Raw genomic sequence first — 21,389 nt, 5'->3', positions numbered from 1 at the left:
TTGTAGGTTATTTTCTTCTGCCTTGCTGCCCTTAGTATTTTTTCTTTCTCATTGACTTTTTGCCATTGTAGGTTATTTTCTTCTGCCTTGCTGCCCTTAGTATTTTTTCTTTCTCATTGACTTTTTGCCAGTTTTAATGTTATATGCCTCGGACAAGGTCTTTTTTGCATTGATGTAATTAGGAGTTCTGTTGGCTTCATGTACTTGTAAGTCCCATTCTTTCCCCAGGTTTGGGAGCTTCTCAGCTATTATTTCTTTGAACAAGCTCTCTGCGCCTTTCCCCCTCACTTCTCCCTCTGGAATACCCATAATCCTTATTTTGCTTTTCCTAATTGAGTCAGATATTTCTCGAAGAATTTCTTCATTTTTTAAAAATCTTAGTTCTCTCTCCCCCTCCATCTGAAGCATTTCTAGATTTCTGTCCTCTAATTCAGTAATTCTGTCCTCCATAACATCAGCTCTATTTTTTATGGTTTCTAAATTATTTTTTATCCCATTAATTCTGTCCTTCATATCCAGAATTTCTGTATAGTTTTTTTAAGGGCTTAAATCTTTTTGGTGAAGTATACCCTCTGCTCATTAATTTTAATTCTGTGCTCATTGAACTATCTTTCTGAGTTTTCTTGTAACTTGTTGAGTGTCTTTATGATAAATACTTTGAATTCTCTGTCATTTAGATTGCAAATTTCTGAGAGTCAAGATTGGTCTGGAGAACTGTTATTTGCCTCCTGCTCTGAAGTGTTACTGTAGCTCTTCATGTTGTTTGATAAGTTGACCCTTTGCAAGCACATTTGTGGTAGTATCAGGTCACAGATTCCACCTGCCACTGCTGTGGGGGAGCAGGAGCTGTGTTTCTGAATCCTGCCCCCTCTACTGGAAGTTGTGCAGGTAGGGCTGCTCTGTGTTTGTGCAGGCTGGCTCTTGCTACTCAGTGGGTTGCTCTTGTGCAGGTGGGGCCTCTGGGCTTAGTGAGCAGGTTTGCGTGTGCAGGCTGGCACTGCATTCACGGGTGGTTTGGCTGAGCTCCTGCTCTTGGTGGTCATGGTGTCTACATGGGGGCTGAACTATCGCTACTCAGTGGAGTGTGTTCCCACAGCCGAGACTGCTGTGGCGCGGTGGGCACTCCCACAGCTGGGCTGACACTCCAGAAGTGTTTGTACTCATGGTCTGGCTGCCTCCACCTCCTACTATAGTCATGCCAGCTGTTGTGTGAGGCTCTGAAACCTGGCTCACTGATTCCAGGGAGGGAGAGAGGTCCACTCACCCAGTCCCACTGCTTCGCAGGACCTGGTCCACGCACCTTCAGATGTATGCCTGCGTGTATTTCTCAGACGTCCTGTTGTGCTCTGTAGGGAATCCTCTGTTGGTTAATGAATGTCCGTTTAGTTGTAACTTAGAGGGAAGAGACAAAGGGAACAACTCACTCGGCCATGATGCTGACATCACTCCCTTTAATCTGATGGTTTTAGCTTTAATTAATGAGATATGTTTAACTCTATAAAAATAATTATAGCATAGTCATAAACTTCAATTCTGGACTAAAAGCAAAAACTTTAGGATGGATTTTCTTACATGTTTTTAAAATAAATAAATAGTAGATCTCAAATTGAGAAGCACTGTTGTCTTTCATGAGTTCCCACGGAATATTTTAGATCCTTTATGAACTATAGTTGTGACCATTATAAGCATTTGGGAAATATCATCAACAGTTCCTTTCTTTGACCCTGTGCAAATTAGCATCTATTTTGACTGTTCAATCAAAACTTGATTTTAAGGTCACCTTAACCATTTCTAACCTTCAGAAACAATTCTCATCTTTCTAGATCTTTTAGGATAGCTGACAGATATTCATCCTAACACTGTAGCTTTGAGTACAGCCGCCAACACATTTGGTTCCCTTCAGAGTTTTCTGACAGTTTATTCTTTGTTTCTTATAGTAACACTGTTTATTTGAACCACCAACACCACCTGTTTCTGTCTTACTTGCATTCAGAAGTCATTCACTGCTGTTTTCTTCTTTACATTTTTTGGGGAGTACACGCCCTGGTACATAATTGTTTTACAAATTGTAACAGATCATGCCCTGACCTTAACTCTTACCCTTTTGCCAGGATTACTTCCACCCCCTCCCTTTTTATTTAGTGGAAATTGTTAAACACAAAAGTGAGGGGCTGGCCCCATGGCCGAGTGGTTAAATTCGCGCGCTCAACTGCAGGCAGCCCAGTGTTTTGTTGGTTTGAATCCTGGGTGCGGACATGGCACTGCTCATCAAGCCACGCTGAGGCAGCGTCCCACATGCCACAACTAGGACCCACAATGAAGAATATACAACTGTGTACCAGGGGGCTTTGGGGAGAAAAAGGGGAAGAAAAAAAAAGTGAAACATTTAATATAATGAATTCCTATGTACCCACCATCACCCAGCTTCAACAGTTAGCAGCATTTCACCCTTCTTATTTATCTATTTGCTGTACTTTTTTCTGGAATATTTTAAAGCAAGTCCCAGATGTATATCATCTCAGCATTAAATATTTCACCATGCCATAGTTCTTTTTCTTAATTTTGCTGTTTACCTCCACTGGTTAGCTTAAACTTAAAATTGATAACTAGGAAGTAGAGAAAATACAGTGGCTCACTATTATCTGTTGGAACAAATTTATTTCTTAGATTGTCATTTAAGGTGACTTCTTTCACTGTGTCCCACTGTAAAATTCTCTTTCATCCATATTTATAACTAACTCCTTGTCACAGACATGTATACTCACGCACATAGACATGCCTTCAGATGCCTGTACACTGTTAATTCTAGTCTGTGTAATTTTGTGCCATTGTTTCTTTTACCTTAAATGTGCTCCTTTTTTCCCTTCAGTAATCCTACAAGAGCTAGCCTAACGTTTATCATAGTTAACGTTCATTTTGTTATTCATTCATTTATTCCATCAATGATTATCAAATATCAACTAAATGGATAATAGTGCCCTAGATGCTGTGTGGGCTAGAGAGAAAGACGATATATGATTTCCACCCTGAAGTGGTTATAATCCAGATTGGTGAGATAATATAATAATACAAACATCTGAAAAGTAAACAGCAATTTAAGAGTTATTTATGAAAAAGGTAACAACACAAGAGAAGTTGTATGGCAAATGCATGCTAAAGGCTTTCAGAATATGTAATTGAGACAGGATAAATGAAGAGAAGTGGTGTGGATGACAGGCAGAGCATCACGGCAGAGTTGGTGGTTGAGCCTGGCCTTGAATGATGGCTTAGATTTGGATAGAAAAAGGAGAAGATGGAAGTGGCATGAGCAAGCGTCTTAGATGGTGCCTTCTCTGACTACTCTGATTTCTGCGGCGTTTTTATATCGCGTCATTTAGTACTTACTTGATTATACGTAAATGATGAGGTTAAAATTTTTTTAGTGTTTGAGATTTGTAAAGGACTTCCATATATACTATTTCATTTAACCTTTTGAGAATGAAAGATTATCATACCTATTTTTATAAATGAAGAATCTGAGTTCTCTTTTCTTAATTCTAAATTTTGTTTATTTGTACAAAATTCAGAAGGTACAAAGGACGTACAATGAAAAGTTAGTCTTCCTCTATCTCTATCCCCAGGTCACCCAGTTCCCCTCCCCACAGGCAATCGCTGTTATCATCTACAACTTATTTGTGAGGCTAGGATAACCTTGAAATCAAAGTCAGACAAGTACAGTGTAAGAGAACAATTACAGGCCAGTTTCACTTAACGAACCCAGATGTAAAAATCCAAAATAAAATATCAGCAAATGTAATCCAGCAGTTTTTAAAAATGTTACTACATATCCTGATCAAGTTTGGTTTATGTGAGGGGTGAGAAATGATTTAGTACTAGAAATTTATGAATATAATTTACCACAGTAATAGATCAGGGAGGAAAGTTTACCCAATAGCTGAGGAGAAAGTATTTGATAGAATTCAGTACCCATAGATTAAAGACTCTTAGCAAACCATGAAGAAAAATGAACTTTCTGAACCTGATAAAGTTTATTTACAAAAATCCTATAGCAAACGCATTCTAAAGGCAGAACCTTAGAAACAATCCTCTTAAGAATCAATAGGAAGTAGTCCTCAGGGTCCTGCCTAGTGGCTCAGCAGTTAAGTTCACATGTTCCACTTAGGTGGCCTGGGGTTTGCCAGTTTGGATCCTGGGTGTGGACCTACCACCGCTTGTCAAGCCATGCTGTGGCAGGCGTCCCACATATAGAGTAGAGGAAGATGGGCATGAATATTAGCTCAGGGCCAATTTTCCTCAGGAAAAGGAGGGGGATTGGTGGCAGATGTTAGCTCAGGGCTAATCTTCCTCAAAAAGAAAAAATGAAAAAAAAGAAGTAGCCCTTAAAACAAGGATGCCTGCTGTCACCACTCCTATTCAGCATTCAACTGAAGGTCCTGGCTGGCCCAGTAACACAAGAAAAAAGAAAAGTATATGAATTGGAAAGAAAAAAGATGCTATTATTCACAGATAATGTGATTATGTATAGCAGAGATCAGCAAACTATGGCCTATGAGCCAAATCTGGCTGTTGTCTGTTTTTATAAATCAAGTGTTGCTTGTTTCCATATTGTCTATGGCTGCTTGTGAACTACAAAGGCAGCTTGGTGTAGTTGCATCAGAGACCGTATGACCTGCAAAGTTAACAGTATTTACTCTCTGGCCATTTACAGAAATGTTTACTGACCATTTACAGAAATGTTTACTGACCATGTGCTGTATAAAAATTATGCAAGAGAACCTACAGACAACTATTAGAACTAATAAGTTCAACAAGATTACTAAACATCTGACAATGTGAAAAGATCAGTTGCATTCCTATGTATTTTAAGAATTGCATTGCTGTAAAAAGATAACTTTTATAATAGCAAATAAAACTATAAGATGCCTAGGAATCTGCCAAAAGAACTTTATAAATTATAAAATTATAAAACATTAAAAGATGTAAGAGAAGACATAAATTAAATGGGGGCCTATACCATGTTTATGGAAGACTCAAGATTTTAATGATGTCGGTTAACCTTACAGGACCATTGTAGTAATAAATGCCAGTTGTAGATTTGGATTAATGGAAAGGCCAGGTATGAGTGATGTCTAGGAAATTAAACGGAGTTTACTTGTTGAAGGAATTAGAAAGGAGGAGTTGGGTACCACTGCAGAGAGTTTGATACTATTCCCCAGGACAGTTGGAGAAGTTTCTCAGCTTCATAGTCTTCACCAAAGGGGTGGATAGTTCGGGATCATAATGTTTGAATGAATGAGAGTCATATCACACCTTTTGGAAGGACACCTGTCCTCCTCCATACCTAGTATTATATACTTAAGGTTGGAGCAGACTTGCACATGGGATAGCCTGGATAGAGACTACACTCCTAGGACAAGTTTTTAGGATTATATACAGTGTCCAAAACTTAGGAACCAAATAGACTAAGATAAATTTTTTTGAGGTAAGGCTATTTGGAGAAACCATGATCCCTCACTATCCCCACTATTGCTACTTGCTTTCTGAAACTCAGACAAATACCATACTCCAGATTAGGGTAACAGTATTCCTTGCTATTATAATTCTTTATTCTGTTGTCCTTACTCGGGTCTGGAATAGATTCATGATCTCAATAGGATACAGTGCGGTAGAGTACACTGAGCACAGGCCTCCTTTGTTTCCCTTGGCCTCTCCAGGATAACCTGTGCTTTCCTGAACTCAATGCAGTTATCCAGGGTTGTTTTTTTAAAAAAACCTTTTTTTTATTGAAGTAACATTAGTTTACAACATTATGTAAATTTCGGGTGTACATCATTATATTTCGATTTCTGTATAGGGCTAATTGTGTTCACTGCCAAAAGCCTAGTTGTCATCCGTCACCATGCAAATCTGTTTTACTCCTTTTGCCCTCCCCCCTCTTTCCCTCTGGTAACCACCATTCTATTCTCTGTATCTATGTGTTTGTTTGTCGTTGTTGTTTTATCTTCCACATATGAATGAAATCATATGGTATTTGGCTTTCTTCATCTCACTTATTTTGCTTAGCACAATACACTTAAGGTCCATCCATGTTGTTGCAAATGGCAAGATTTCATCTTTTCCATAGCTGAGTAGTATTCCATTCTATATAAACCACATCTTCTTTGTTCAGTCATTTGTTGATGGACACAGGTTGTTTCCAAGTCTTGGCTATTGTGAATATTGCTGCAATGAACGTAGTGATGTGTATGTCTTTTCAAATTAGTGTTTTTGTGTTCTTTGGATAAATACTGAGAAGTGGAATAGCTAGATCATGTGATAGTTGTATTTTTAATTTTTTGAGGAATCTCCATACTGTTTTGCATAGTGGCTGCACCAGTTTGCACTCCCACCAGCAGTGTATGAGGGTTCCCTTTCCTCCACATCATCTTTGGCACTTGTTATTTCTTGCCTTTTTAATAGCCGTTCTCATGGGCGTGAGGTGATAGCTCACTGTGCTTTTGATTTGCATTTCCCTAATAATTAGGGATATTGAACATCTTTTCTGGTGCCTATTGGCTATATGTATATCTTCTTTGGGAAAATATCTGTTCAGATCCTCTGCCCATTTTTTAATCGGGTTTTTTGTTGTTGTATGAGTTGTTCATATATTTTATCAGATATTTCATATCTTATCAGATATATGATTTGCAAATATCTTCTTCCAGTTATTAGGTTGTCTTTTCATTTTGTTCATGGTTTCTTTTGCCATGAAGAAGCTTTTTGGTTTGATGTAGTCCCATTTGTTTATTTTTTCTGTTTCTCTTGCCTGAGGAGAAATGATATTCAAAAAGATATCGCTAAGACTGATGTCAAAGAGTATATTGCGGATGTTTTCTTCTGGGAGTTTTATGTGCATTCAAGTCTTTAATCCATTGTGAGTTAATTTTTGTGTATGGTGAAAGATAATGGTCTGCTTTCATTCTTTTGCATGTGGCATTTGCCAGTTTTCCCACCATCATTTATTGAAGAGACTATCCGTTCTCCACCTAGGAGTTTTTGATGAGATCTTTAGACCACCTATAGGCCTCATCCTGCAATCTCCATTTTAAAGAGTTTGTAATGGAACTTGACTAATTCCAAAATTCCTGTGAGAGAAGTAAGGGCCAAGAACAACAAAGATAATTTTGATGAAGAACAAAGTGAGGGACTCATTCTCGGACATCAAGATTTATAAAGCAATGGTAATTAAGATGCCATATATGATCAAGGGACAGACAATTACATCACTGGAACAGAACAGAGAGCCCAGGGACCTATCCCTGGGTATCAGTTGGCATAGGCTAGGTGGTATTATAACAATGAAACCCCGCCAAAAAATCTTAGTGGCCTAACGCATCAAAAGTTTATTTCTTAGCAATGCTACATGTTCACTGTGAATTGGCAGCAATGTTCTGCTCATCACAGTTACTCAGGGATCTAGGCTGACATCTCAGTACCTGCTTCCATGATTACGAAGGCAGAAAATGGGAAATGTCACTTTGGCTCACAAAGTCATATGGGCATGACACTAAGTACCTGAAGAGAGGAAAACTAGAATATTTGTGAACAGCTCTAATGACTTAGATCATTATGTATATATGAAAACTTGATGTTTGGCACAAGAGAAACTATATACTAAATTGTTGTGGGATAATTGATTATCCATACAGGAAAAATAAAGTAAAAATTAGGTCTCTACATCATACCATGCACAAAAATGAATCATAGTGGATTAAAGATGAAAGGGTAAAAATTAGAATGTTAAAGTTTTAGAAGTGACTATTGGAAGTCGTCTTTAGTATTTTTAAAAGAATTTCTTAATACAAAAAACATAAACCCTAAAGAAAAAGATTGATAAATATGATTACGTTAAAATAATGGTCTTTTCTAAAAAGACACCATTTAACGTGAAAAGACAAGACATAGACTATGAGAAAATGTCTGGAAGTCATATATAGCCAACAAAGGCTTAGTACCTACAATACAAAAATAGCTCCTACTAATGAATGAGAAAAGAACAAACAATCCAAGGAAACTAAAGGACATTTATGTCTTTGTGTATGGGTGTATTGCTTCTATATGATGCTCAGCCTTACTAGTAATCAAGGAAATGCAAATCAAAACCAGAGCAAGATACAATATCACATACATTCAAATTGGCAAAAAAAAAGTTTTTAATCTGATGAAAACAGATTTGGCAAGCATGTGGAGTAAAGGAACTCTGCTGGTAGTATAAACTGATACAACTGTTTTGAAGAGCAATTTGGTTATACGCAGAAAGTAGAAGTTCTACTCCTAGATATATATTCAGAAGAACGCTTATACATAAGAACAAAAATGTAATATTCATTGCAATATTGTTTTAAATAGTGAAAAATTGGAAAAAGCCTTATTGACAGGATGATAATTAAATTGAAGTATATTCACACAATGGACTATTATACAGCAGAGAAAACTAATGAGCTAGAACTGAAAGTATCAAAATGGATAAATCTCAAAACCATAGTATTGAATGATAAGAGCAAGTTGCACATGGATACAAATAGTATATTATTTACATAAAGTTTAAATACATGCTGAATCATTCTAATCGTTGTTTATGGATTCACATATATTGTAATATCTAAAATAATGAGTAGCAAGATCTGGATGGGGGTTACCTCTGAGAAAGCATATGAGAGAGGAATAGGATTAGGGAAGGTCTGAAAAATGCATCTGAAGCAAAGTTGGCAAAATGTTAATGCTTGACAAAGCTGGGTGATGAGTAATGGTATTTTTTAAATTATTCTTTGTACTATTTTGTATGCTCAAAATATTTAATAATAAAGAGAGAGGGAAATAATAAGCTTAAGTCTCAGCTAGGTTAATAGACTTAACTGAAGTCGTGCAGTGTGTGCACGGGAACACCATGATTCAAACAAGTCATGCTTCCCGATAACTGGCTGTTTTTATTTTCTCTTTTTAAGTACTCTTTCATTAATATTGTATTACTGATTGCCTTGTAAGTCTTTGATGCAGGGATGAGATCTCTGAAGCAGAGATTTTCTCTTATGCTTTAGCATTCATTAGCTTGAGTACATTGTAGGTGCCCAGGAAGCAATCCATTGCTTGATTGCCATATAGAGTGTTTTGTGTGGGGATGATTTATGGTCGGTATATCTGAATCTAAATAATAAGAAATGGTGTAAGGACATAATCTCTGGTAAGTTGAGGTGTTATATTGATCAGTCCACATGCTAAGGGGGAATAGCAAGAGTTCTTCATTTTCTCTATCAGCTGTCTGAGAAATACTTTATATTTTCACAACTGTCATGAACTAGTTAACGGTACATTTATAGTTTTCCGTTATTGTTGTAGGTATCATGACTGGAGCATTTTATTCAGTCTCAACATTATTAAATCAAATGATACTGACATATTATAAGGTAAGCTTTTACCTACATTTGTTGAATGTCTGGCCCAGAAATTTTCTTTAGCAATATAATTCCTGTTAGCATGATCATAAGATTAAAGATTTATGACCTTGTTGCTGTGAAAGATTTATGTTTGTTTTAATTGAGAATACATTTAATACAATTTATAAAACGTATGAGATGGAAAGCAGAAGTTATTGTTGCTTTGACAATACCTAAATCTTTTTGTTATTCTTTTTTTAAAGAAAGTGTGACAGGTTATATGGAAAAAGACAAAGAAAAAACTTTAAGGGAATCCAACACAAGTATACAGGAGTAAATATCAAGTGATGAACCTCTTTTTGTTTTTGAAAGGAGAAAACAGTTGTAATATGTAAAAGCTATCAGATTAACCTTCTTTTCAGACATCTATGAATTAGTTAAGAATTCTAACAACATGCTTGTACTTCTAACCTCATGGAGGATCAGGAAAAATTTCCTTTTTGATTTCTCCTGTATTTTAGCGGTGGTTTTTTTTTTTTTTTGGTTTTAAAATAGAATGTACTTTATATATGCGTTACCTGTCCCCACCCACATCACCCTGACACACATGCTGAATCTTCCTATTGTTTGCTTAATTTTGTCTGATTACTTCCAATGACTATGAAAGGGTATGGGAATGTGACGGATCTGTTTGAGTTAGAAGTATCTGATTAACTTCTTATGAAAATTCTTTTAAGGGAGAAGAAGTGAATGCTGGAAGGATTGGGCTAACACTGGTAGTGGCTGGAATGGTGGGCTCTATTCTTTGTGGCTTATGGCTGGATTATACCAAAACATACAAGTAAGTGAAAGTAGATAAAATGTATGGTGTACAACCTAAGATTTTTTGGTTTTAAAGAAAACATTGCTTTTTATTTTAAGAAATTTTTAGAAGTATTAGTACTAAAAGACTTGGATTCTAGACACTCTGAGGTTCCCTTCACTTCCAAATGTTTCCATAGGCTAAATATTGTCTTATTTTATCAGTCGTATTTATTTCAAATTTGAGAAGCTGGATTCCTAATGAATCTTCTTCCCCTCTAATAATACTCATATGTACCACTTCAGAAGGGATCATTTCTATTCTAAAATAAGCCCTTTCTGAGAAACATTTGACTTTTGACAGAAACTGTGTACTGTTCTTTTCTCATGTGAGCATAAAACAAACAAAAAGTTGTTCTTTTCTACCAAAAAATTATTATTGAGTATAGGCCTTTTTTTGGTAAAAAGTTTTTGGCTAAAATGCCCCCAAACTATAGCACCACTTAACTATAAGATGATACATAATATTTTCCTGCTTATTAATCGCCCATCTATACAGAACCGGCGAGATGCTCATACAGAAGAGAAAGAGAGTAATCCCAACTGGGAGACTGAGAAGGGGGTGTCAGAGGCCGCATGTTTTGCACCAAGCCTTAAAAGAATAGCTACATTTTTTTTAACAGGCATAGACTTCTCATCTGCTTGGGAGAAATGAATGAGTGGAACGGTGAATGAATGAAGTGTGGAACTATGTCCTCCTACACACCTTTCAAGGCCCAAGATATGTTTGATACCATTATCTAAATAAACCCTTCCAGAATACCTTTGATCTTGAAATTCTCAAAGATCATTCTCCCATGCTTTAAGACAACACTTGGTGCAGCTTCGTTATTATGAAGTGGTGGCTTAGAGTGAAACCCATTAATGTGTAGATGAAGGGCACCTTACCCAGCAAGGGCTCCCACCTGATACGCATAAAGAGCCAAATATTACAGGCATCAGGTTTTGGGAAAAGAAAAATAGCTTTATTTGCGAGATTGATCTTCAAGGAAATGGGAGGCATATGCTTTCAGATCTGTCTCCCCAATCCAGGGCTTGGGGCAGAATTTATGGGATGAAGGGCAGGGCCATCTGAAGTGTGGAGATAGATGAATGGAGGTAAAGAGAAGTGAGGTAATGGATGACCTATATGCAAGCATAGGCAAGCTTCATGGCTCTTCATAGGACACATGTTCACAAAAGGGTGGTGTTAGCATCATCTGAGGATGGAGTTAGCCTGATCTGAGGGTGGAGTTTTCAGCCCTTTGACATCAAAAAGATCACTTATTGGGCATTTGTGCAGGCCCAGTTGATGGGTTGGTAGTCTCAACTGGCCTGAACTGGACAAGGGGTCTCCATTCCTGAAAAACCACTCTTAATTACTCTGTTGATAAGATGGAGTCAGCTGAACTGGTCCCAGAGGGTCCATGCTTACAAGCGTATGTAAAGGATTAAATTTATTAATAGTCTTTAGTCCATTATGTAATTAGAAAACTTGATAGGCATAGAAATTGGTTCTTTGTTGCCCTGGCTCTCTTCTCAGGCTAACTCCCATTCATACACCAAACTCCTGCTGTGTGCATCGCTCTTAGCTAGGAATTGTGGCAAGGAAGTATGATCCGTGTCCTTAAGACCCTTGTGGTGTAAATGGGGAAGATAGGGCATTCACATATGAAAAGTTAAATAATAATATAACAGACTAACATAGATAATCATAAGTTCTTCCAATAGCAGTCAAGTGCCAGTTATGTAGACGGTATAATGATAAGGAAGTTTGGAAGAAAGAAACTTGGAAGCTGCAGTGGTTAGGAAAGGCATTTTGGAAGAGGTGGAATTTGAATCTTGAAATATAAATAGGGAACTATCCCATTTGGTGGCATAAAAATGATTTTATCCAAATGAATATGCCTTCCTGTCTGAGCATTGGATATGGTGTGGGTTTTATTGTCTGATGCTATTGAATCTTAAGTCTTAAGCTTTGAAGTCCACACTCTGGTAGAAACATTTTCCACAGATAAGGAAAACCTAATCTTGGAAACCACAGAATTATTACTGTATAGACAGAGCAGTGGCTAGCCGTATGATTTTTATGTGCCTAGGAAAATCAGACAAAATACTAACAATTTTGTTATTTTTGTTTTAGACAGACCACTCTGCTAGTTTACATTTTGTCTTTTGTTGGAATGGTTATATTTACTTTCACATTGGACCTTGGATACATTATCATCGTGTTTATTACTGGAGGGGTGCTTGGGTAAGCATCAAATGTGTTTAGGAGGAATGACAGCATGCCCTTACAATTCTGAAGTGTTATTACCGTGGTTTTTAATTTTTAAAGTTTATCCAAAGTTTCTTTAATATTTTAAACTTTAAAGAATCTATCCTGTGCATATAAATGTGTAATTCTTTAGAAATATTAAAAATAGTTTAAAATTTGATATATAGGTGAAAAATGGATAAGCTTCACTTAATCCAAGTAATTTTATTTAGTTAGAAAGACAACTTAGAAAACTAGAGGTAAGTTTGTCTCTGAAAAAAATTAGGAATTGTTTTGCTTCTCAGTTCTCGTGACCTTGGGCTGACTGGTGAATAATACTAGTGCCTTACTTTCACGTATTAACTTCAAAATATTTACTTATTTGATCATTAGAATAAGCCTGAGAAGTAGAATGATTGCCTCAATATGTGATAATGTCCTTCTGTTAATTCTTTCTGTAATTCTGGATTTATTTTCCTAGTTTCTTCATGACTGGTTACCTTCCCTTGGGTTTTGAATTTGCAGTTGAAATCACTTACCCTGAATCTGAAGGTACTTCCTCTGGTCTCCTTAATGCTGCCGCGCAGGTAAGCCTCTGATTTCTCTGAAACCTGAGATGATTAGTTTACCGAATGTTCTAATGGGTAATGAATTTGACCATAGTTTTTGTTTTAAAAATTATACCTTTCAATCAATGTTTCTGGAAGCCAAATCATATGAATAAAATAGTTAAGATCTGGGAAGAACATTACACTTATTTTAAAGAAGTAAACAATAAAAATTATTTCTCTTATTTTATTTTAGATATTTGGAATTTTGTTCACATTGGCTCAAGGAATGCTCACATCAAACTATAGTCCTAAGGCAGGGAACATTTTCCTCTGTGTTTGGATGTTTGTAGGCATCGTTTTAACAGGTAAATTAGGGTATGTTCTTGGCAAAAAGACTTGTGTCATGTTGTCTTTATATTTTCATGTATATTGATTCTCAGTGACGTGGCAGAACTCATAAAAAAAAATGAAGTAAAAAGCAGGATGTTATTTGTTTTCTTCCAAGGATATGAACCTATTAATTCATTTTTCAGGTTTCAAATTCAGTGCCATTACTATGCATTGAAAACAAAACTTTTATATCGAGAGTCAGTGAAGACCTGGAGTGAGCAGACCCGGGTTCAAGTTCTGATTCTGCTGCTCACTAGCTGTTTGACTTTAGACAAGTTTCTTAACCTCTCAAATCCTCCTTTCCTCATTTATATAATAAAGTATTAAAAAGCCTGCGTTACGGGGTTGCTATGAGGATTAATTGAGGCGGTTCATGGAAAGCTCGTAGTGTAGCGTCTGGCACCTAGGACATGCCCAACCACGTTAGCTATTATTATAACGTGATAGTGGCAGTAAGAAGTCAAATGGTGGTAGTGGAAATAGCATGTGGAATGGTTAGCCCATTCTTAGACTTCTCAGGTATTGAGAAGGATACGTTGTGAGAAATGCATTGTTAGGCGCTTTTGTCATTGGGTGAACACCATAGAATATACTTACACAAACCTAGATGGTATAGACTGCTACACACCTGGGGAGTGCATGATTGTAATCAGAACAGACACGGGCAGGAAAGAGAATAGTGCCCCGTCGCCCAAGAACGAGCGTGTAAAAGAACTTTTATCCGTAGTTTTCCAGGCACATAAGTGTTTGAATTTGGAAGTAAGACATCTGTCCAGCAGTGCTTCCAGCCCATGTTGGCTTCTACTGTTATTTCAGTTTGTTGATTTCTTTCTGCATCCCTTTACCAATATAAGAGACAGATCTATCAGAAAGAGGTGAATCAAGGCTGCTTTTTGTGTTCATTGAATACCTGATCATTCTTTTTGAAACCCCCAATATGAAATCTTACCAGTGGTAAACATTTATTTTCGAAATACACAAGCACCTAAGGTCACTATGTTCATTCATTATGTTCAAAGAGAGTAAATGTAACCTGTGTCCTCAAAGGAAAACATCTTATGATGGGGGAGGTTTTTCCCTCATTCTTTTCAGTTAGTAAAATGAAGCATACAAAACTGTGAAAAACGTGATACATTGACTGCTTTAACTACTGATCTGTCATAAATAATTCCGTCTTGGTTCTTAATTTCCAAGGAAGTAACACGTCTGTCAAATAGACTGTTACTGTTGGACCAAAAAAGGGAGGAGTTTTGTACTTTTTCACATCATTTTTGTAATAAGATTCATAAATGTTAATTCAAAGAAATCAAGCCTAGAAAACTAAGATGTGAAAAATGATCTTTAAAATTGTTTCACTTTGCTACGTTCACCATCGAAAAATGCTAATTAATTTCCCTCAACTGTTGAGTATTTTACTGGACCAAGTGTGATGGGTTTTCTATCCAGTGTTTGTATATTGTATCGACAGGAAAGGGGACTGAGAAATTCATGAGGTATGATAAAGGTGGTACCTTTTCTCTTTACATTTTCTTTCCTAGAAGTGCTGGGAGTTCTTGTTTTGACATAGAAATTAGCATTTGAATGCAGTGCATTTTGCTTTTCCAGGACTGACAGCTCTCTGTACCGCATATTATTTGTCCCTAGCTCATCTGTGTGTCCATTGAAAAAAATGGATGATAATGCCATTCATAGTGTTTCTAAATTCCATAATTAGTATTAATGGTAAAGAAATACATTTTCTCCCTGTTAGAAAAATGAGTGAGTAGCCTCTTTGATTTGGCAAATTGTACAACATTGTAGAGCTGATCAGTCAATGGCAATCATTGCTGTGATTTAAAGCAACATAGTTGTTCTAATATCTAAACTGCTTTTAAATATGGTCTCATTCCACAACATCACCAGTTTCTTCTTCTTCCTCTTCTTCTTCTTCTTTTTTCTTTTTGGTGAGGAAGATGGGACCTGAGCTAACATCTGTTGCCATTCTTTTTGTTTGAGGAAGATTGTCTCTGAGCTAACGTCTGTGCAAGTCTTCCTCTATTTTCGTATGTGGGATACCACCACAACTTGGCTTGGTGAGCAGGGTGTGTAGGTCCACACCTGGGATCTGAACCTGCAAACTCCAGGCGGCTGAAGCGGAGCACGTGAACTTAACCACTATGCCACCAGGCCACCTCATCACCGGTTTCTTTAAAATCATTTAAATGCATCAGAAAGGCCATATATATATATATCCAATTAGCTCAGCATAAATATTTGAATTTCTGAAATGTTGGTATCAGTAATGGAGCAGAATTATAAGAGGCAGTGTGAATTTCAAAGGAAGCTTTAGACTTTTAGTACATTGGTTTTACTTTCATCTTTTATTTTGCTTTATGACTGATTAGATTACTTAATTACCCCCAAACTTATATCTTCTTTTCTTATTTTACACTCTCCTTGAGCAGTCTATGGCTTTACCACTTTAACACAGTAACTTCCAAATCTTTATGTCCAGACCCAGATCTCTTTTACATTTCAGACCAATATATCCAATTACGTGTCTGTCCCTGACCTGGATGTCCCGTGGAAGTCTGATCCTCAGCCTGTCCAGAACTCAACTTACCATCTTCCCACCACACCTCTTCCTCTCACATTTTCCTTTTCGTTAACTAGGACCACCATCTGTTCATTGCCCAAGAAAACTCTCAAGTCACTCACTTTTTTCTTTCTCCCTTCCCTCCATTTTTTGTATTCTATCAAGTCACCAAAGCTCATTGGTTCTATTCTAAAATATCTCTGAAATCTGTCCCTGTATCCCCATGTCTCACATTGAGGATTACTCTCTTTCAGCAGGATCGAAGCCCCCGTCTGACCTTCCTGCCTCTGGTCTTGTTGCTGCTAGTCATCCTCCACGGAGCTGCCAGGCTGACCTCCTTAATACGTGGGCCTGGTCGCATCCTTTCCTACTCAGATGGAAACTCCTTAACACAGTGGACACCATACCTCAAACCCAGCCTCATTTCCTGCCACCTCCGCCCTGTACTTAATGCTCCAATGATCTCAAACTACCTCCAGTGCCAAGAACAGGCCATACTCTTTCTGTCCTGATTTTTTGCATATACTTTTTTCTGCCTGCCTGGAATGCCTTCCTCTCTCCTCTTCACTGCTGAAGGAGTTCTTCCTCAGTTTTCAAGTTGCAGTTCACGTGTCCCCTCTGGCAAGCCTTCTCTGATGGCTTTTGGCTGACACAGGCATTTTTTCTCCCATGCTCCCACTGCACCTTGTACATACCTGCATTTATTGCAGTTAGACTAAAATGTTATAATTCTTGCATGTCAGTATTTCTCTAGATTGGAGGGTCATTTAGGGAAAGAATTGCACTTTCCATCTTAGTGTCTTTGGTTCCTAGCATCCCGTATGTGTTCACTAATGAATGACTTGCTAATTAAGTTAATGGCTCAGAGAAGTACTATTATTTTTTCAGGCTATGAGATTGCTGTTGAATATTATGGTGCTATAGTGTGCTAAATTTGACGATATCAAAAAAGACTGCACTGCTTAGAGAAAAGTATATTCATATGTACTCTATGGTAACCACATTGATACTTCTCTGTTTCAGCATTAATCAAGTCTGATTTGAGAAGACACAATATAAATATAGGAATTACAAATGGTGATATTAAAGCTGTAAGTAATGAAAATTTTTATTATACTGCTTAGAAATGTGTGCATAGAATAAGTATGAAACAAATCTACCTAGTCAGTTGTTTTATATTCTTGAGCCAACTGTTGATCTGTCATAATGACGTATGCCAGATACTATACATTTTTTATCTTCTGATTCTTTCTACAGGTACCAGTTGATAGTCCTGCAGATCAAGAAGCAAAAACTATTATAATGTCCAAGCAGGCAGAATCAGCAATTTGAGGTGAAAGGAAAAGTTGATGTCGTGTGATAATTGAGCAGTAAGGCTTGGTTTATAGATTATGGGGTATGGACACTTAGTTGAAAATTATCACATGACTCCTAAACTTTATTACTGTTTTGCTTAATTGTTAATTTAAGCAATATTTTGCTAAAAATACTTTTGCTTACATCATTTTAACACTACCGTTTTTCTAATGAAGATCCCATTTTTAGTCTTAAATTGTCAATCTGTAAGTAAGCTTCTTGACATTTATTTTTCAAAAGTAAATATTTTTCTTTTTTGTAGAAAATGGAGGCTTAGGAGGCTTTAAAATAATATTGAGGTTTAATCCCTGTAAGTCACGTAAGAGTATGTGTGGTTTCTCTATGAAAATATCCAGTGGAACGAAGTATACGATATGCTCCTGATTGGCCCTCTCTCCGTCATTCCTGCCAGCTGTCCCAGCCCCTCAGCGTGCCGGCATGACACCTAACCCCCCAGAGGACGGTGTTGGGGTGAGACCTCCAGATGACCTCTGAGATTTTTCCCATTTCTTATATTCTTGTTACAAAGTGCTTTGTAACAGATAGTGTCAATGGCTATAAAAGCTGTGTACAGGCTGAACCCATGGCTTTGCTCTTAGACTTACGTTCTATTTAAGCTAAGGAGCCCGGGCACAGGCTTATCTTGAATTTTTCTCTGTGCTGCCTTCCTATCGTGGTATAAATGCTACCACTCTATTTTTTCACTCCAACTTGAAATAGAGTAGTTTTGTACCCATTGCCTTTTTTACTCTCTCATTTTTTTCAATATAGAACTTTCTAGTAAGAAAATGCCATCTTATATGTTACTGGCTTTTTCTTGATTTTTTGTATTACACCTTATCCTTTTGCCTTGAAGTTTCCGAGATAAGGAAATCTATAATAACTTCAGATAGCCTAGGTTTCCATTTAATGGAAACCTCTTGAAATGCTCTCTATTCTAGTTCTCAGTATCATTTTTTGTGACCATTCTCTTCTGAGGAATACTGTGCCCAGGTACGTGCTCCCTCAGCGTCGGGGGAGTGTATCTTCACCATAGAGTGTACACAGTCTCTGTACTGTTGGAACAGTCTGCTCTTTCACATGCTCAGGGTAAGGAGAGTAGGACCAAATGTGTTTCCACAGTGCCTACCACTGCGTTTCATTTACAGTGAGAATTTAAATGTTCATGTCCTGACTCTCTAAGCTGATAGAGAATATCTTATGAGTAATGACATTTAAGCACCCATAATACTTGTATTATGTCCAAGTAAACGAAAAAAAAGCTGTCAGGTATATTCTTGCATACCCTTGAAGTGAATTAGCAATTCTGATTTGGGCATAGCCTATGTCTTGCTTTATATTCAAGCTATAACATTCTCTATGATCAAACAACGGTAAATTTTGTAGAGTCTCACCCTGGAGAATGTGTTACCAGAAGTTAGCTGGGACACAGGACCTCCAGGGCCATGTCCTGGGTCTGTTTCTCACTGTCCCTGTAACTCTCCGGGCAGCATTTCCTCATCCATATAATGAATGTGATCAATTTAATCTCAAAGGTCTTTTGTGAATCTTAAATGCTTTCATCGTAGGGTAGATCAGATCATTGTAGCATAAGAACTTAAATCTAGCTAGAGAAAAATTCCCTGGACAACTGGATACACAACAGTGATTGTTTCTTTCTAGATACAGGGAATTTAAAATCTGATTTTTTAGGCTTTTTATTCAGTTGGTGATCACTCAGGCAGAATATGCTGAATCATTAACTTCCTTATTTATTTACTTCACTGGTTTTATGGCCGAAAATACATTTTAAGGCCCCTTCTCTAAGTAACTGTTTTTATTTTTAAACTGTGAATGTTGTTTAAAAAAATCATGTATTTGTTGAGTTCCTGAGGTTTTGAACACATTACAGATAAAAGTTGGAATGCTTTATTTCTGAAAAGCATATACATATATGTCATGTGTATTTTTCCTTGTTGATTAGGAAAAGGATGAAATATGTGACAAAACATAAAATGAACTGAGAATTTTTCTGTATTTTGAATTAAAGTTGACTGTAATATGTCAAACAAAAATGTCTTATAATTCTATGTTGTATCTTTGGAAAATGTTGTTGGGTAACCATAACCTGTGTAACTTTTAATCAAATGATTTTAGAAAGAAACTAGATATTTTCAAAAACTGTCGCCTTTATAAATGTTGCAAATATAGCTTTTCCTTCTTTTTCTTCTTCTTTTTTTTGGGGGGGGTGAGGAAGATTGGCCCTGAGCTAACATCTGTGCTGATCTTCCTCTATTTCGAATGTGGGTTGCTGCCACAGTGTGGCTGCTGACGAGTGGTGTAGGTCCCACCCAGGAACTGAACCTGGGCTGCTGAAGCCGAGTGTGCTGAACTTAACCACTAGGCCATGGGGCCGGCCCCGGCAAATATTGCTTTTGCCTTTTGTGAATGTTGGAGAAATGTCTTTAAAAATATGTTTAGGTGTTAACCCAGAGTATTGCTGGAAGAATGCCTAAGTCTTTTTTAATGTTCTAATTTTTGCTTTTTGTATTATTTATCTGTATGCTTGTTCTTCAGTATTTCAGATTTGAAATAAATTTATTTTTTTAATGTAATTTTGTATGGCTTTTTTTTTTTTTTTAATTTTAAGTTCTGATTCTTAGGCACACATGGGAAATGGAAAGGGGTTATGTGATTTCAGAATGGACGAGTGAAGGAGAGAGGTGGTTTGTGGAACACAGGGAAACAAAGTCAAACCAAGGTCAGGGCTAAAACAGCAAGGTAGCGAGGGCTGTGTCTCCTCTTCTTACTCTGGTGCCCACCCTGCCTTCAGGCAGATGGGCCGCCTTGAGTGAGCCATCATGGCCACAACACCTAAGCTTCCGACTTTTCTCTCTCTTTCTCTCCTGGTAGCGTGAGCCTGTATTGTACCTTATTCCTGGAGTATGCGTCACTTTTCCTCAAGGCCTTTCTGATTAATATAATAAAACCAATCTGTAAGTGTCTTCATTGAAAAATAGGGTATGATGAACATTCATTCTTCGTAATGTTAAATGAGATAATACGTGAAAAGTGTTTAGCATAAAGCTTGACATAATGCTCAAAAGATGGCTCTATTTTTATGCATTGATCACTGGTACCTAGCACTATGCATATTACCGCTTAGATGTATTTAGATTTGAAGAGAAAAGTTAAGTGAGGTATATCAACAGAATAAGAATGAGGAAAATCGAGGTCCTGTGGGAGTCAGTAGAGAAGACATTTGAGGAGGACAGGAGTGCTGCCCAGATGATTCAGATCAGACTGGGGTCGGACGGTGGGGGACAGCGCACCTCAGAATCTCCCGAAGAGCATCCTGTATCCTAATAAACTGGTGGGCAACTGAAGGAAACTCTGACAGGGACCGGAGGCTGGATGAACCGTTCATCTAGGGCTGTGGCTCCTAAAAGTTTTAGTCTCAGAATTCTTACACTTAAAAATCATTGAGAAGCCCGAATAATGTTTGTTTTTGTGAGTTATCGATGTCATTATTTATCCTATTAGAAACTAAAAAAAAAATTCATTTAAAAGTAACTTCATTACATATTAACATAAATTACATTTTTATGAAAAATGACTTTTCAAAAACAAAACAGATGTGAGAAGAGCAATATTTTTTAATGTTTAAAGAGTGCAAAACGCTGGAATGTCGAGCTTTCTAGAATACAGCTGGATTCTCATGTCAGAGTCTGCGTTCAAACTGTGGAGATACGCTGTTTTGAAATGTTTGAAGAAAAGTCTTGCACACATGTGGAGTTGGAAAAGGAGAGTTATTTTAATAGCCTGTTCAGATAACTGCAGATATTTTTTAATCCTGTGCCAAAATTTGAACTGGTAGTGTCTTAAAGTTTAGTGCTATGTGGAATCTGAAACTGTATCAATAAACTTTCCATGCTTTGTTACATTAAAATCTAACGATCTGTCTTATACTTTAAATACATCTTTAATCATGCATGGTTTTGTCTTATTATGCATTAGTATTTGGAAAA

At 37.1% G+C, this 21,389-nt stretch overlaps 1 protein-coding gene across 2 annotated transcripts in view; it reads left to right on the top strand.

The window, feature by feature from the left end:
- Positions 1-19,653, top strand: part of FLVCR1 (FLVCR heme transporter 1) — a 36,442-nt gene extending 16,789 nt beyond the window's left edge. The window contains exons 5-12 of one of the 2 annotated variants that reach the window (XM_046683908.1): positions 9,376-9,443; positions 10,151-10,254; positions 12,397-12,507; positions 12,992-13,097; positions 13,315-13,426; positions 17,050-17,117; positions 17,284-17,359; positions 17,795-19,653. In XM_046683908.1, coding sequence (XP_046539864.1) covers positions 9,376-9,443; positions 10,151-10,254; positions 12,397-12,507; positions 12,992-13,097; positions 13,315-13,426; positions 17,050-17,117; positions 17,284-17,358 — 644 coding nt within the window. In that variant the 3' untranslated portion in view covers position 17,359; positions 17,795-19,653. Of the gene's footprint in view, positions 1-9,375; positions 9,444-10,150; positions 10,255-12,396; positions 12,508-12,991; positions 13,098-13,314; positions 13,427-17,049; positions 17,118-17,283 lie in introns of both variants that reach the window. The other variant, XM_046683909.1, reaches the window with a different exon arrangement.
- Positions 19,654-21,389: the final 1,736 nt, after the last annotated feature.

This window comes from Equus quagga, chromosome 13 (genome assembly GCF_021613505.1).
Source record: "Equus quagga isolate Etosha38 chromosome 13, UCLA_HA_Equagga_1.0, whole genome shotgun sequence".
Classification (NCBI taxonomy): domain Eukaryota; kingdom Metazoa; phylum Chordata; class Mammalia; order Perissodactyla; family Equidae; genus Equus; species Equus quagga.
The sequence above is the reverse complement of the archived record's forward strand: the minus strand, read 5'-3'. Positions and strand labels throughout refer to the sequence as shown.